This window comes from Numenius arquata, chromosome 2 (genome assembly GCF_964106895.1).
Source record: "Numenius arquata chromosome 2, bNumArq3.hap1.1, whole genome shotgun sequence".
NCBI lineage: Eukaryota > Metazoa > Chordata > Aves > Charadriiformes > Scolopacidae > Numenius > Numenius arquata.
This window is the reverse complement of record NC_133577.1, coordinates 34,896,272-34,909,727: the sequence shown is the minus strand read 5'-3', so window position 1 is coordinate 34,909,727 and position 13,456 is coordinate 34,896,272. Positions and strand designations below refer to the sequence as shown.

Below are 13,456 nucleotides of genomic sequence, written 5' to 3'. Positions count from 1 at the left end.
CCATAGTTTACATAATTATTTTACTCTCAAAGTGTTCAGAAAACCACCACAGTTTGCTTCTCCGATATTGGTAGTGTGTAATACTGATCTGGCAGCGTGCATGGCAGAGGAAGTTCTATTCTGCAGACTCGGAGCAGAGCCTGAAGTGACATTCAGAGAAAAATCAAACCAGATTATTTAAGTGACAGATAGAGCTTTTTTAACTTCCCCGGGATTCCTTGACATTTTGTGCTGTTGACTATTGTGCATAATTTATAGATGGTGTGTCCCTCTTCTTAAATGTTGTCTCTTTTCTTCCTGTCTCGGAGGAAGAATCCATTACCTTTCCTTTCTTTTCCTCTTTTCTTTCTCCAGGGAAGATAATAAAAAAGGAAGACAAGATTCAAAAAAAAAACCAAACCAAACAAAACCAGCCCGTGACAGCCCACACAACCCAATCCCTTTCCATGGGGAAAAAAAGCCATGCGGTTTTTGCTTTTTTGCTGTGTGCTTCATACTTGTAGCTTAAATACAAATTTGTTTTTTTCTTATGAATTAAACCATCTCTGAAGCCTGCTTGGCTTACACAATTCTGTGTCCTCTTGGAAGAATTCTCAGTTCTCATTATGAGACCTCTCCATTGATTCATCCCAAGTGATCCCTTCAAAATGAAAAAGGTTGTGGGTTCCAGAGCTCTCATTTGACACCACTCATATTTTACTGAGTTACACGATTCCCCTAGGTAGGAGTGGGGTCTGTGCAGTGAAGGTCGGCCTGCTAGACAGAAAGACCAGTTCATGCCAACAGCAGTCACAGCCAGCATCAAGTGGAAAAGAAATCTCATTTCTTGCAGCCAGCGACCCTGTTTTCTTTTTGCTACTTGTGACCTGTGGATGATACTAGGGAGCTCCTGATTTCCATTGGGCTCCACTGAGAAATCTTGCACAAACAGGCTAGAAATGCCATTGTTTCCCTCCCATGCTCCAGCAATGACAACAGGCTCCACACTCATCTACTTGTAATTCCAACCTGGCAGTGGCTTAATACTCTAAAGAAAAGCCAGGGCTTCTCTCTTAGAAGACGCATTTCGTAGCTTCGAGGCTCAACTATCAATAAATTCCAGAAAACTGCTTCTAGAAAAGCAGAATCCAAAATACTTTTGCAGAATATTTATGTTGATCCTGATTCTTGAATTTCAATTTGTTCCAGAACCTGATTGCCTCCTTCTGAGCACCACTTGCTTTGGACAGTGTAGGCCACACAAAAATACTATTCAGAACATGAGATCAAAAGCATTTTTCAGGTGCTAATCAATGGCTTATAATATCCATTTCTGGAAGGGAACTGGAAACCTTGAGAATCACATCTTGACAAGCTCCTGAAGGCCAGACTAGATCTTGAAGAAGCGACAGGTGTTTACAGAGCTGCTCTGAAATTAGTCTTGCTTGTTATCGGCAAGATGGAGATCATGACTAGTTTTCACTTTGGCACACAGATAATTCTCTCTCTCCAGCTGTAAGGCAGACGTCTGCAAGGCCCAAGTACTTTCTGTCATCACCACGAGCCCTCTGATGACACAATAAACTCCCAGAAGCAAATCTGTCAGCTGTACATGGCCCTGTCACAGGCCCTGCTGGCTACACAGAGGCACTTTTTTAATGGTTCGAATTAGGAGCACAGAAAAGGGATGAGAGGAAAGCTGATCATGGAAAGGTAACGTCTCTAGCCACAGTCCAAAGAAATTCTTCGGGGCAACTGTCAGCCAGGCGCTATCACTCACATTCATCTTCCTTGTTTTGCACTTTTTCGTCACCTTCTTTTGGTTGATTAGTTTTCTTCTTGTTGTAATTAATAATTTAGCTTTGTCACCACCCGCTCCCGGCTTGTCTCTAAGCCTTGGTTCCCCGAACGCTTGCGATTACGCTTGAGCTTGGATAAGTCTTTGTCAAAGACTTCACCCGATCTTAGTGCTGACACCAGGTCATCAAACTCCCCACTCTCTTCAGAGATGCTTCCAGCTTTTGCTTTCTTTTGTCGCCTCTCTTTTTCCCTCTGCTCTTTTAGCTGTGGAGAAAGATACAGAGCTTTAGGATTAGCTAACTGAGATGCCAGATCAGTAGGTACACTGCCAAGAAGCAGCTAAGATGCATCAGTACAGTTCAGGGAAAAAAAGAGATCAGGAATTTATCCACAAGGCCGTAACCTGTGCCAAGAGCAACAGGCAACCATGCTGGGTTTCCCTTCTTCTGCACAGGCAAGCAGAGAGCAGAAGATGAGGAATGAGTAGCATCATATGTTTTGCCTCACAAAGCACTACCACTCTGGAGCAAATAGGACACATGGGATCTGTCTACGCTGCTGCTGTTTTGCATTAATTTTACAGTAGAATAGTGCCATCAGAGTAGCTGTGCCAAATGACAGCCTACAAGGGATGCTGGCACAGGTAATTAATTACCCAGCTTCTGGGACCAGGCTGCAGTGACCTTAGTGTGGCAGCACCTACTACGCTGACTGTGCCTAACCTAGTGAGTTTAAAATTAAGTCTGAATGTGTCTATACAAACCACGGTCACTACTACAGTCACGAAGAGCTTTGCCCTTGGGGCACAGCTAGCTAAACTGACAGGCAGAAAGGCTGCAGTCCTGAAGAAGGAGCAAAAGAAGAAAGGAAAAACCACAGAAAGCCACAAGCTAAACACATTGCAGAATGAAAATTGTTTGAGATATCAAAACATCAACAGAAACTCTATCCACCAAACGGCTCATGTTTGGACGGAAGCAGCATGTTGCAGTGATGGGAAGAGGAAGGCACGTTGCCTTGACTCTGGAAAGACAAATTGGTTATAAACACAAAGAGCGATGAAACAGAACTGCTGATTTTACAAACCATTGGATAGGTCCACCTGTCAACATGTTGCCTTCAGTCTCCTTAGAGTAGCTCCAGGGAGCTTGGTTATCCCCCTCCACTGCTCAGCTCCAAGATTAGTGGAAATGGCAAGGGATGGATGCAGCTGACAGGAAGCGGGTCCTTTGCTCTGCATGCTAGCCCCATCTTGCAGGACCACATTGCTTTCCATAAGCAAACTGTAACCTCTCTCATGGTGTATGAGGCCTACGAAACCATCCTAGTGCTTTGACAGCAGGCTCCCGCAGTTTCCAGACTGGCTGAGAGGAAACTAGAGCCTAAGTCCTGGCATTGTACCCCTGTGTCCAACAGTAAGGTAGCTGGCATCCTGGCATTTTACCTCTCTCTCCTCTTCTGAAAGGCACAAACCGGTGCTTTTGGCACAGCAAACTTTTAAAGCAGCAACTCCCCACAGCGAAGCCTGGGGCCGTGGCGGCAACCAGGGCTAAAGTGCCGGCAGGAGGGAAGGAGGCAGGGACTGCTGAGCCATTCTCAGGCCTCAGGAAAGGCTGAGGTTAGAGGGGGAGGCTGGTTCACACGAACCCCTGGGGACACACACGTCTGTCTCCCAGAAGCAAAATCAACGATGCACAAAAGCTCTCTCGCCACGTCAAGGCCAGATGCAGCCCCAGTAATCAAGCCATTAAGGCTGGTCAGAAAGAAATACTGCCAGTGTGGGCTGCAGCAGGCGCCAGGGCATTCGCTGTGTCACCATGTGCTGTCAGGCAGCAGGCACGCAGCAGATGATGATGGAGTCTGAGTGGAAGCTGACCAGCTGGCAGGACCAAGGGAGATCTGGCTCCCAGAGCTTTTCAACAGAGCCTGCAGCCCAAAAGTAGGGTAGTGTGGCACTGGGCAGGGGCAGCACCCCCCTGCAAAGTGCTGGGGCAGAACAGGCAGGGCTGGATTTGGTATCTGAATCCAAAAGAGGGGAACTTAGGAGCCAAACAGTATGTCCATGAGAACTAACAGGACAGCCAATGGGAAAAAAGTCATCATTTGTGAAGAGAATGATGCCAAAGAGAGGTGGCAGGGAGAAGGACATAAAAGAGTGACAGGACATGAGCATTGGAATTGGCTATCTCAGCTGTCCTCGAGAGATGTAAAAGGCAGTGGAAGGAAACACCTTCCTGTGCCCAGGTCCTCACCATGGCCTCCATGCGTGCCCTGCGCTCCTCTTCTTCCTTTTTCTTCCTCATATTCTCCAGATCTTGCTTGGCCTCTGCAAACGACTGTAAGAAAGTGTCAAAGATGCCAAAAAATTCATCTGGCTGCATCTTGCCCTCGGTCTCTCCAAAATGCTTCAGTGCTTTGGCATACTGTCAAGGGGGCAGAAAACACAAGAGCAATAATTAGGCAGGCAGTTTGGTGAAGACAGCAAGGAACGATTATGAGTAACCACACATGTAACTCAATACCCTCTGAGCATTCATGCAGCGAGAGTGAAAACTACCCCCCGGCAACAGAAGTGCCTTGCCTTAAAGGCAGGTGCTTCTTCCCCTGAAGAATCTGCTCTCCTGGATATCCTTTGGGCAACACCGTGCTGAAGAGCACTAGCTGCCCACTTATTAAAACTCCCCTCATGTTCAATGCCTGAGGGTGATGGAGTAATTTCAGAGGACAACCATCCAGCCACATCTCAGCTGCAGCTGTGGGGCAGCAGCAGCATGGAAGACAGTGAGTTAGCTGGGGAAACAAGTAGCTTTAGTCCATCCTAACTACCAAACGAGTAGTTTTAGCCCATCCTTTCCCCTTCCACTTTCCCCTCAAATCCACATTTTAAATGGCTGGAGTTAGTTTTTTTTGCAATAATGCTACAGTCTGTCCTCTCAGGAGCCCTTTGCCATGTCATCCATCACTCTGGAGTCAGGGTGTTGCCTGGGAGAGAGGAGACTATGGACAGACATGGTATGAGAGAGGGACAAGGAAAGCAGCCAGGGCTCCCGGGCAGACTTAAAAGAGAGTGAATACATCACAAGTGGCTTTTATTTTAAAAGGCAAATGTTGAGGCTGCAGGATGCAAGTGGAGGCAGCCAACTGGCAGGACTTCAGTCACAGGGCAGTCCTGATTGGGATATGGTAAATTCACAGCAACCCCTGGCTCTTGGACATCAGTCCTGCAGTAGTTGTACTCTCTTCTTTGCTCTCTTACACTCACAAGCATGTCTCCGAATTCACCAAAACGCACTCAAATGCATACACATATAGTCTGTCAACAGCATGTACGCACATGTCCACTGAGTCCTATGTAAGTGTACACATCCAAAAGCAGTATCATTGTCCAACTACCTTCACTCATGCACCTCTGTATTGCAACAGGCAGCACCAGCAACACACTCCTGATGGCCGTGGTGCCCTGATGCACAACTGCCCTGGCATTCCCTGCCAGAACTTTAACACACCACCACTAACCAGTAGAGCATCCTTACAGACCTCAACGTTTACCAAACCAAACCCAGACGCTCCCAGGCTGTGGACTGCCTTCAAACTCTCTTGTGCATGTATTCAGCTCATACTAACACAGCCCAGCTTCCCTTTCCTTAGTTGGGTGCTCTTGCAGAATGGAAGACAGTAAGATCAGTCCAGGCTCCAATCCCAAGCGAAAAATGAGTTTGGAAGTAGGTCTTATAAACCCCTCTGGCCCTGTACCATGTAAAGCATAGACAATGTCTCCCAGCCAACTGCAGGGGGAAGAAATCTCCAAGGAAAGCAGCTTCCTTCTGGCACAGCCTGAGAGATTCAGCATCTCCCCTCCTCTGCTTTCCCTGCCAGGCCCACAAAGCAGCTTGAAGCAATAGCTTCTTTTTTCTTTAAAAAGGCTGCGTTCTCAGCCAGAAACAAACAAAGAAACCCAAAGTATCTGGGGAAATAAAAAAAAAAGTGTTGGAAGAAATGCAAGTTGCTTTGAGCTACCAAACATGGCAGGAGTTGAAGGAAGCACTACAGCAGCAAGTTATAGAGAGACTTCAGAGTATGGAAACAGCAACAGTTTATTTCTTTTTTAAATCCTTTTCTCTGAAACCTCTGAAGACACATACACACAAGTATGAACACCTACTCCTTCTCCCCACCCCTCTCTGTATATATATGTATTTTCTCTATACATAATGTACACACAGTCTGCTCGAATATTAGGAGGGTACAGCAGTCTCGCACTAAACCACACTGACCAGCATCAACTCTTTAGCAGAGAGAATACAGGCTCTCAATACCACAGAGGGAGATAAAGCATCTCCACATGCTATATTTTCTCTGCTTGCCTGCTCCTGCGTGCCAGTCAGCCAGGGGAGCAGGAGTGCCAGAGAAAGACTTCAGCACAGGCACTGCCACCGCTGCTTGAGCACACAGAGCACCTGAAACTCATTGCTCACAGGAGATGTGCTACCTGGAAACTCTTCCTATTTAACTTGTGGTTAATTCCATGAAAATTGAAAACAAGGCACAAATTAAGAACAGTGACTAGAGCTACCAGCTAGAAGGAAGGCTTGTCCAGCTCCTGTGAAGCCTGAAGTCCAGGGGCAGCCGGCAGGAGATGGCTGTTGTTCCAAAAGCTGCACTGCCCCCATCCCCTGCATTCCTCCTGTGCACAGCAAAGGTGAGTGAGGAGGCACACAGGATCCAAGCGGGTTTGAGCCCATGAATGCCCACAGGGATTTCCTAGTCTCTTAGGGAGGCTGGGGGCTGAAAAAGAGGTGGTCCTTGCTTGGGGTTCTTGGATCCTACATACATGGAAGTCTCCATTAGAGGGTGGTGTTGTCTACAAATGTTCTGCACATGGCCTGTCACCCAACTACTAGCAGCAGCTAGCTCTTGTCACACTGGCAGAGGGGCTACCGCCACTGCCTCCCCACTGCCACTCAGAGGAGGAACGGTGTTGCTGTGCTGGAAAGACCCAGCAACCTGGGAACCTTCCAGAGACACTCATGAGTATAAGGTGTTATAGTCTGTAGCAAGGAGGAGGCTGAGAACAGCCCAGCTTCGGTGCCCTGTAACATGGCTTAGTAGGTCACAATCACTTACTGTAAAGCACTGAAAGATGAAAAGCAAAAATCTGTGAGCTAGATGTACAAAAATAACTACAACAGAGAAATCTGCAGTTCATTGAAATAACTATTTTCCTTCTTTCTCTACCGCCTCCAGAAAAAAGCTGACTGAGCAGAAGGCGGCAAGTCAGGATATCCAGCCTCTGCTGCCAACTCTGCCCATGATGTGGCTTGGGAACTCATGCTCCCTTCTCTGAGCCTTTCTTTCTCCATTCGTTACAGAACAGAAGGTGTTGTCCCACTAATCTGACACAGGAAACAGCAAAAAGTCAGTTGTTCACATCTGTAGGGCACTACATCAATTCAATGCACTATTGCGAAGACAGCCATGCTGTCTTCTCACGGCTTAAACTGCAACAGATCCCTCTGCTTTTATTACTACCTCTCTTTCCCATAGCTCTGGTTCTGCAATCATGTATACTTTTTCAAAGCACGGGTGTTGGGACAAGGGGCAGTGAGCTGTTATGCAGCCTCCACTGCCGCGGTATGAAACTCAGGGCTCCTACCTGCCCACAGTGGCTGAAACCACAGTGTCTGCCTTGCTCAGGGCATACTGAGGTGCTCTGGACTCCAGCCCTCTCTTCTGCTTTTTGCCACAGGATTTGTGTCACCCTGCACAAATCACTTGACTGCTCCATGGAGAGATTCCCCGCCAAACGGTACCTGCTCTTGTGCACAACTGTGGAATCTGGAGTTAAGTCCTCACACATGCAAAACTCTTCCCAGAATTTTGTGACGTGCTGTAATATTGTGGAACAAGGGCTGAAACCTACTTATTCCTGAAGTCATTTGGGGACAGATGACATGGGCAAAAGCAAGATGGAAAACTGTGTTTCAGCAGGTTTTCCACTGTAATACAGGATGGTATCTCTTTCTTTCATTAAAAAATTCATTTCCACACCATAAGGGCCCCCGAGCTCCATGATATAACAGGTCCACAAGATCAGTGCCAGCTCCGCTTCCTCTGCCAAACTTTCCACTGAATTCATCCTTTTGCCAAAGCAAATCATTTAGACAGTTGTTTATTTTAAAAAGCCATTTTAGCAAGGAGAGGGAAAGCGGGACAGCAGCGCACACACTCTCTGCTGTGCTTGCCAATGAAATGTTAAACAGTGGCAGAAGAGCTCTGGAAATGGCAGGAACGGCGCTCTATGAGGAGGAGGAAAAACAGCCATGATAAAAATTTCCTGCTGTCTGTCCTGTCTGCTATTGCGGGAAGAGCCAACGCAGAAATGAATTACACCATGTAGCCATGCAACATGAACTGTCTTCCTCAGACAAGTAGCCGATTTCAGGGAGGGCTGGGCCCAGCTCTCCTTGCACCTAAATGCTGTTATAGGATTCTCCTAGGAGTTTGAAAGTGACTCTGGCAGGCCCAAAATCAAGATAGGGGTGCTATAAACATTTCTGATACCTTAGATGCCAACCTGCCCTGAAGCATCTGCGTTCTAAGTTGGTGTACAACAGCTGTGTAATTTGTTTACCAAATGGCTATTTCTGACAGAAGTCTGTGGTGCCTGCCCATGTGCTTTGTAACATACCCCATCTTGACTCCCTCAGTCTCTGTCCTGATCCCTTCCTTACTCATTAGCCCCAGTGGCTGACAGAAAATACTGGTTCTCCAAAATGAATCACTGAAGTGCACAGCCTGTACCTGGCTCTTGGACCACAGTATTTCTGTGTGCTTCATAGCATTCTGCTATTAATGACTATTTTCTTAAGTGGCTTTTGGCTTTCATTGCCTTACTGCTCTTCAAACCAGTAACTATGTGTGCTAAGCTTATTAAATACATGTGCAGAGTCTGAACTGCAGTCTTTATGATGATAAACACCCTGCTGGAGAGGAGCTGTCATGAGAAAGTCTGGGGATGGACAATTTTCCTACCCTCCTCATCATCCTTGCCCAGGTCCTCTCTGCCACTGCCTATAGAGAGGCTTAAGTTTGATATTCATCATAGGACTGGCAATACCTGACTAAGCAGACTTTGTTCTAGGAAGATACAAAACATTCAGGTTTGTTATAAACCAAGCACAAACTAGAACAGCTGTGAAGCAGTTTACCAATCTAAGTTCATACCTGTCAACATTTAAGTATGTTGTATAGATTCATATAGGACAAATGTCACCTTTTTCAAGTAGAATAACAGAATTCATACCAGGGGAGGTCACTGTTCCCCTGCCTGGGTATTTTCATTCTTTCCCCACAGGGAAAAAATTTCACAAAAAAATTTCAACCCCATTCTGTTCTTTCTGATGTGAAAAAGTCATTTTTTCATCTATTTGAACACAAAAAAATTGGCAAAGGATTCCAGGGCAGAATTTCACTTTCGTCTGCCCCCACCTTCCAGTTTATGAGAAATGGCAGAAAACATTATCCCTTGATCTAATCTATATATTCCCTTATAAAGTGGCATTGAAAGTGAGAAAAACACAAAAAGAACAAGAAACAGCTGTGCTAGGGAGCCTGTTTAAAGAGTCAGTCTAAGTTTTCAATCAGTTCTTAACCAAGCCATCTGTTTACTGCATGAAGATAAGTACACTTACAAGGCTTCCTCTGCAAACATGGATGCCTGGGTTTGACAACCTGGCCCTTTAAATTTAAAATATCACTTCCTCCCCATGGCCACTAACTGTATATGGTCCTGTTTAAGCAAAAAGGCCAAAAAAAAAGTACTGCATGGGATTGTGAAAAATATCCTCTACAGAGAAGGTCAGCACCACACCTTGCTAATGGATTGTTTCCATAACGTAAAGGAATACAGAAATTACTTTTGCTAATACTAAAGACATTTAAAAAAATAAAAAAACTTCCCAGGTTTGAGAAGATAATTTGTATTGTTTTAAATCCCAGCTGAGAAAACGTGGTTCTGATTAACTCATGGCAATCAATTAGCCACATCTATATTTAGAAGGATATCCAACTCCAGCTGTTAAAACTAGGGCTTCATTATTACTAATAAATCTGTGAACCAGACCAATTCTTCCTGGGCTCATTAGGATATTTTTAAAAGTCCTCTCTCTCCCACTATCATGTTTTCAATTTGCTTTGCTTTGAGAAATCAAAAAAGAACAGGATAATCAGATGTCTTGGTCCCTCTCTTCCTTTAATTGGCTAATAAACCTAATATTGTAGGTTTCCATGGTAAGAAAAAAGATTCAACAAACAGAGAGCCCATTGAGGTTGGAAGATGTTATAGGGTTTGCAAAGCACATCTGGTTTGTTGAAAATTTCCAGCTTTCTTTTTTTTTTTTTAAGAAAAAAGAGGAAAAAGAGGAAGAAAAGAGGGGAAAAATAATATGAGGCAAACATGAGAAATAGCTCAGTATTGGTAAGGACAGACAGTTCCCTTTTAGGAGTCCAAAAGCAGCTTTTTGCCAGTGGAAGAACCAAAGCCATAGGTTGAGCAGAAGTTGGAACAGCATATGTTCAAACATAGTAAGGGTGTGCTAGGAGAAGGTAGAAAAATGTTTCCTAAGCATGTTATAGTCATTAAAGTAAAACATCTCTTTATGTTGAGTGCTTTACATTGGCTGTGTCTAAAAAAGCATGCAACAACTTCCAGACATATTGGTCCATCTGTAGGGAGATTCTCTGGTTATTCTTAAAGCAAAAGAACGGTATTTTTCCTGCAAATGCCTGATCAGGAAAAGTTGCATTACAGTGCTGAACATGTACCACTTGCTGTTTTTTAACCCCTGACTGACCTTGTAAAGAAACCACATTGGACTTTTTGCCCTACTGTGCCAAAAGAAAGGACCACCATCTATAACACTGAATGAAAAGCGGGCATTCTAAGCCAAGGACAGAATGAGTTTGCTTCAAGAAATGTACACCTAACTATAATGGAGGCAAAAAATTTATCCTGTCATAAAACAGAAGCCCCCAAACCATAGAAAAATTAGCTTTTCTCAGTAAATTTAGTGGAAGCATAGAATGTAAAATATTGGGTTTGGGATTATAAAGCCAGTGTGGTGTGAACAATATTATGCTGGAATTGGTTTGAATCTTCTCAAGCAACATGCCAACAATGAAAAAATTGGACACGTTATTCTCCACAAAATTTCCTTACAACATTAATAAGCGTTAGACTGCTCAGCTTTGCCTTCTGAGTATCGTAACAACTATTGGCCCACTGGCATTTGCCAGGGCAGCTACCTCTAGCTGACAATCAGTAGCCCCTGGTGTTCACAGCTGCACGTCAGTATTACCAACTTTATCTCCACAGCAAGGAAATGCTTTTGAACTACAGCATGACATTACTGCAGAGCCACTGGATGAGTGAGGAGTCTTACTGTTCAGAGCCTCAGCCTGCATTTTGTCTATCCTTCAAAATCTAAGGCCTACCAACCTAACAGCACAGGCTTCATTAATAATGCAATAGGTCCCTTAACGCTGCAAGGATTGACACCAGCAGTGGAAACAATTCAATCCAAAAGAAATAACACATTTGCTTCATAAAGCCAAGCACTTTTAACATGCCAGCCAACAAGGGCAGATTTGCCATTACATATCATTTACTTTAGACATTGCTCTTCTCTAAACATTTTCATATGCTTATGATCTTTTCATATAAATTCTTCCTCATTCAGCTGAGAGGCAGAGGGATTAGTGCCAGACTCCAATCGTCAGCAAAGAACACGCTCCTCCTTAGTTGTACAAATCTGGGAATCGAGGTGCAGACAGTGAAAGGACAGAATGATCACAGCATCACCTGAAGAGTAACACATACATGGTGCTGGCTGTGTAAGAGGGATCCAAGAAATCCGGACAAACCATACATGTTTGGGATTTCTATCCTTGCAATGAAATACAAGCAGTAACAGAGAAGCCTAAGTGGAAAATATCAGGTATTCAGGGTTACCAAACTACCCAGAGGTGAGTTTTTAAAGGAAAGAAACGAAGCACAAATGTTCCCAGCTGAATGAGCAGAGCGGGATCAAGTCAGAAGCAGAAGGTAAAAGATATGAGGTCACTATCATTAATCACCAAAGGACTTGTTTTTGAGAGGCTGCTTAAAGGCTGTCCCTTTCACACCATGGCACAGTGTGGTATCCTGGTACAGACGTTGCCATCGCAATTCTATGCCACACATGGATAATGTTAAGGAAGATTAGCAAGAAGTGGGCAAGAGCATAGAACCCTCTTCTGTAGTTTTTGCTACAGTCCCAGCAGCTGAAATTGCTACTTCCATTTTGATTCAGGCTTTTTACTGAGCCAGTGAAACCCCAAACACTTCAAAAGATATTCTTACCTTGTCTCTAGCCTCATTGAGAAGGTCTTCTAACTCCGAGAAGCTGAAACTGGCCACGGTGATGAAATCACTCATGACGGGAACAAACCTGTCCCCTGATTCCCGCACTCGTCTCTTCTGATAATCCAGTTCCTGAAAGAGAAGAAATAAGAGATATAGGCAGACAAGCATCAAAGATTCCTTGCTGACAAGGAAGGGAAGAGGGAAGCCCATCTATTTCACTCAGTGCAGAGCATGTTCTGATCCTGCTCCGCATGCATTCATCCAGAGCTGTAACTCGGAAACTACTTTCTCACTAAGTCAAAAGTTTTGCCTTTTCAGAATGAGCAGGAAGGTTAAGGTGGGATGAAGGAAGGTGTCAGTTAGGGTTCCCTTTATCCTCAAACAACAACCACTCCCAAGAAAGCCATCAATATGTTGAATTTCTAAAGCAACTTCATGATTTAAGCATCAAATACATGAAATGCTGCTTTTTTTTTTTTTTCTGTTGTTCCTATGAAGAATGACAAATAATAGAGAATGTAGATTGTGTAGCAAGTGAATTTGGAATTTTCAATAGGAAGTTTCCCTCTGTATTCTCTTCCCACAGTGGCTCAAAAGGCTGTATACCTGGGGAAATGTGTACATGTGTGAATAACCTATATAGTCCCTAGCTCTGGATCTCACCTTTAGTTCTCCGAGAAACACTAGGTGGGCAGCAAAAAGATATCAAAATTGATTCTCCTACTGAAGAACAAGCAGAAAGATTTCAGGTGCAACATTTGCCAGCACCCTGCTAACCAATAAGCATTAGCTTGGATGTCATAAAAGTCACAGAGTTATAAACCAGGCTACTGCGATAAAAAGATTTATGGGGAGGGAGGGGGAAAAGATAGATATAAATCCATAGGAAGCTAAGCTCTGCTTGTCCACTACCTACAGAAAGAAAAAAAAATACTGTAAATTCTTTCTTTCTGGCTCAAGTTTTTTTAGTTTTAAGCCAAGATTACCCATGCTATCTCTTCCCTTACAATATTCATCATGCTTGTGGCACTGAAAGAGCTATGGAGCTCCCCAAAACAACTAAATTATGGTAAGACTGGCAGTCTCCCATGCCTGTGCTTGGCTTGTGTGCAGTTGACAGTCTCATGGGGGCAATGAAATTGTAATCTGGGCCTCATCTTTATTCTCAGCTGGATAATCAGTGGGAATGATAAAGTCTTACTTTCTCTGTAGAGAAAGCAGCATGAAACAGCAGGTCAAGTTACAATCTGACCCTCTGTTCCCTTTGGAAAAAAA

The 13,456-nt window shown here is 44.4% G+C and overlaps 1 protein-coding gene across 2 annotated transcripts in view; it reads right to left on the bottom strand.

Moving 5' to 3' along the window:
* DAAM2 (dishevelled associated activator of morphogenesis 2) overlaps nt 1-13,456 on the bottom strand; it is a 189,675-nt gene continuing 176,219 nt past the window's right edge. For both annotated transcript variants that reach the window (XM_074144494.1, XM_074144492.1), the window contains exons 24-26: nt 12,179-12,310; nt 4,032-4,202; nt 1-2,043 (exon numbers count right to left, since the gene is read on the bottom strand). In XM_074144494.1, coding sequence (XP_074000595.1) covers nt 1,828-2,043; nt 4,032-4,202; nt 12,179-12,310 — 519 coding nt within the window. In that variant the 3' untranslated portion in view covers nt 1-1,827. The remainder of the gene's footprint in view (nt 2,044-4,031; nt 4,203-12,178; nt 12,311-13,456) is intronic.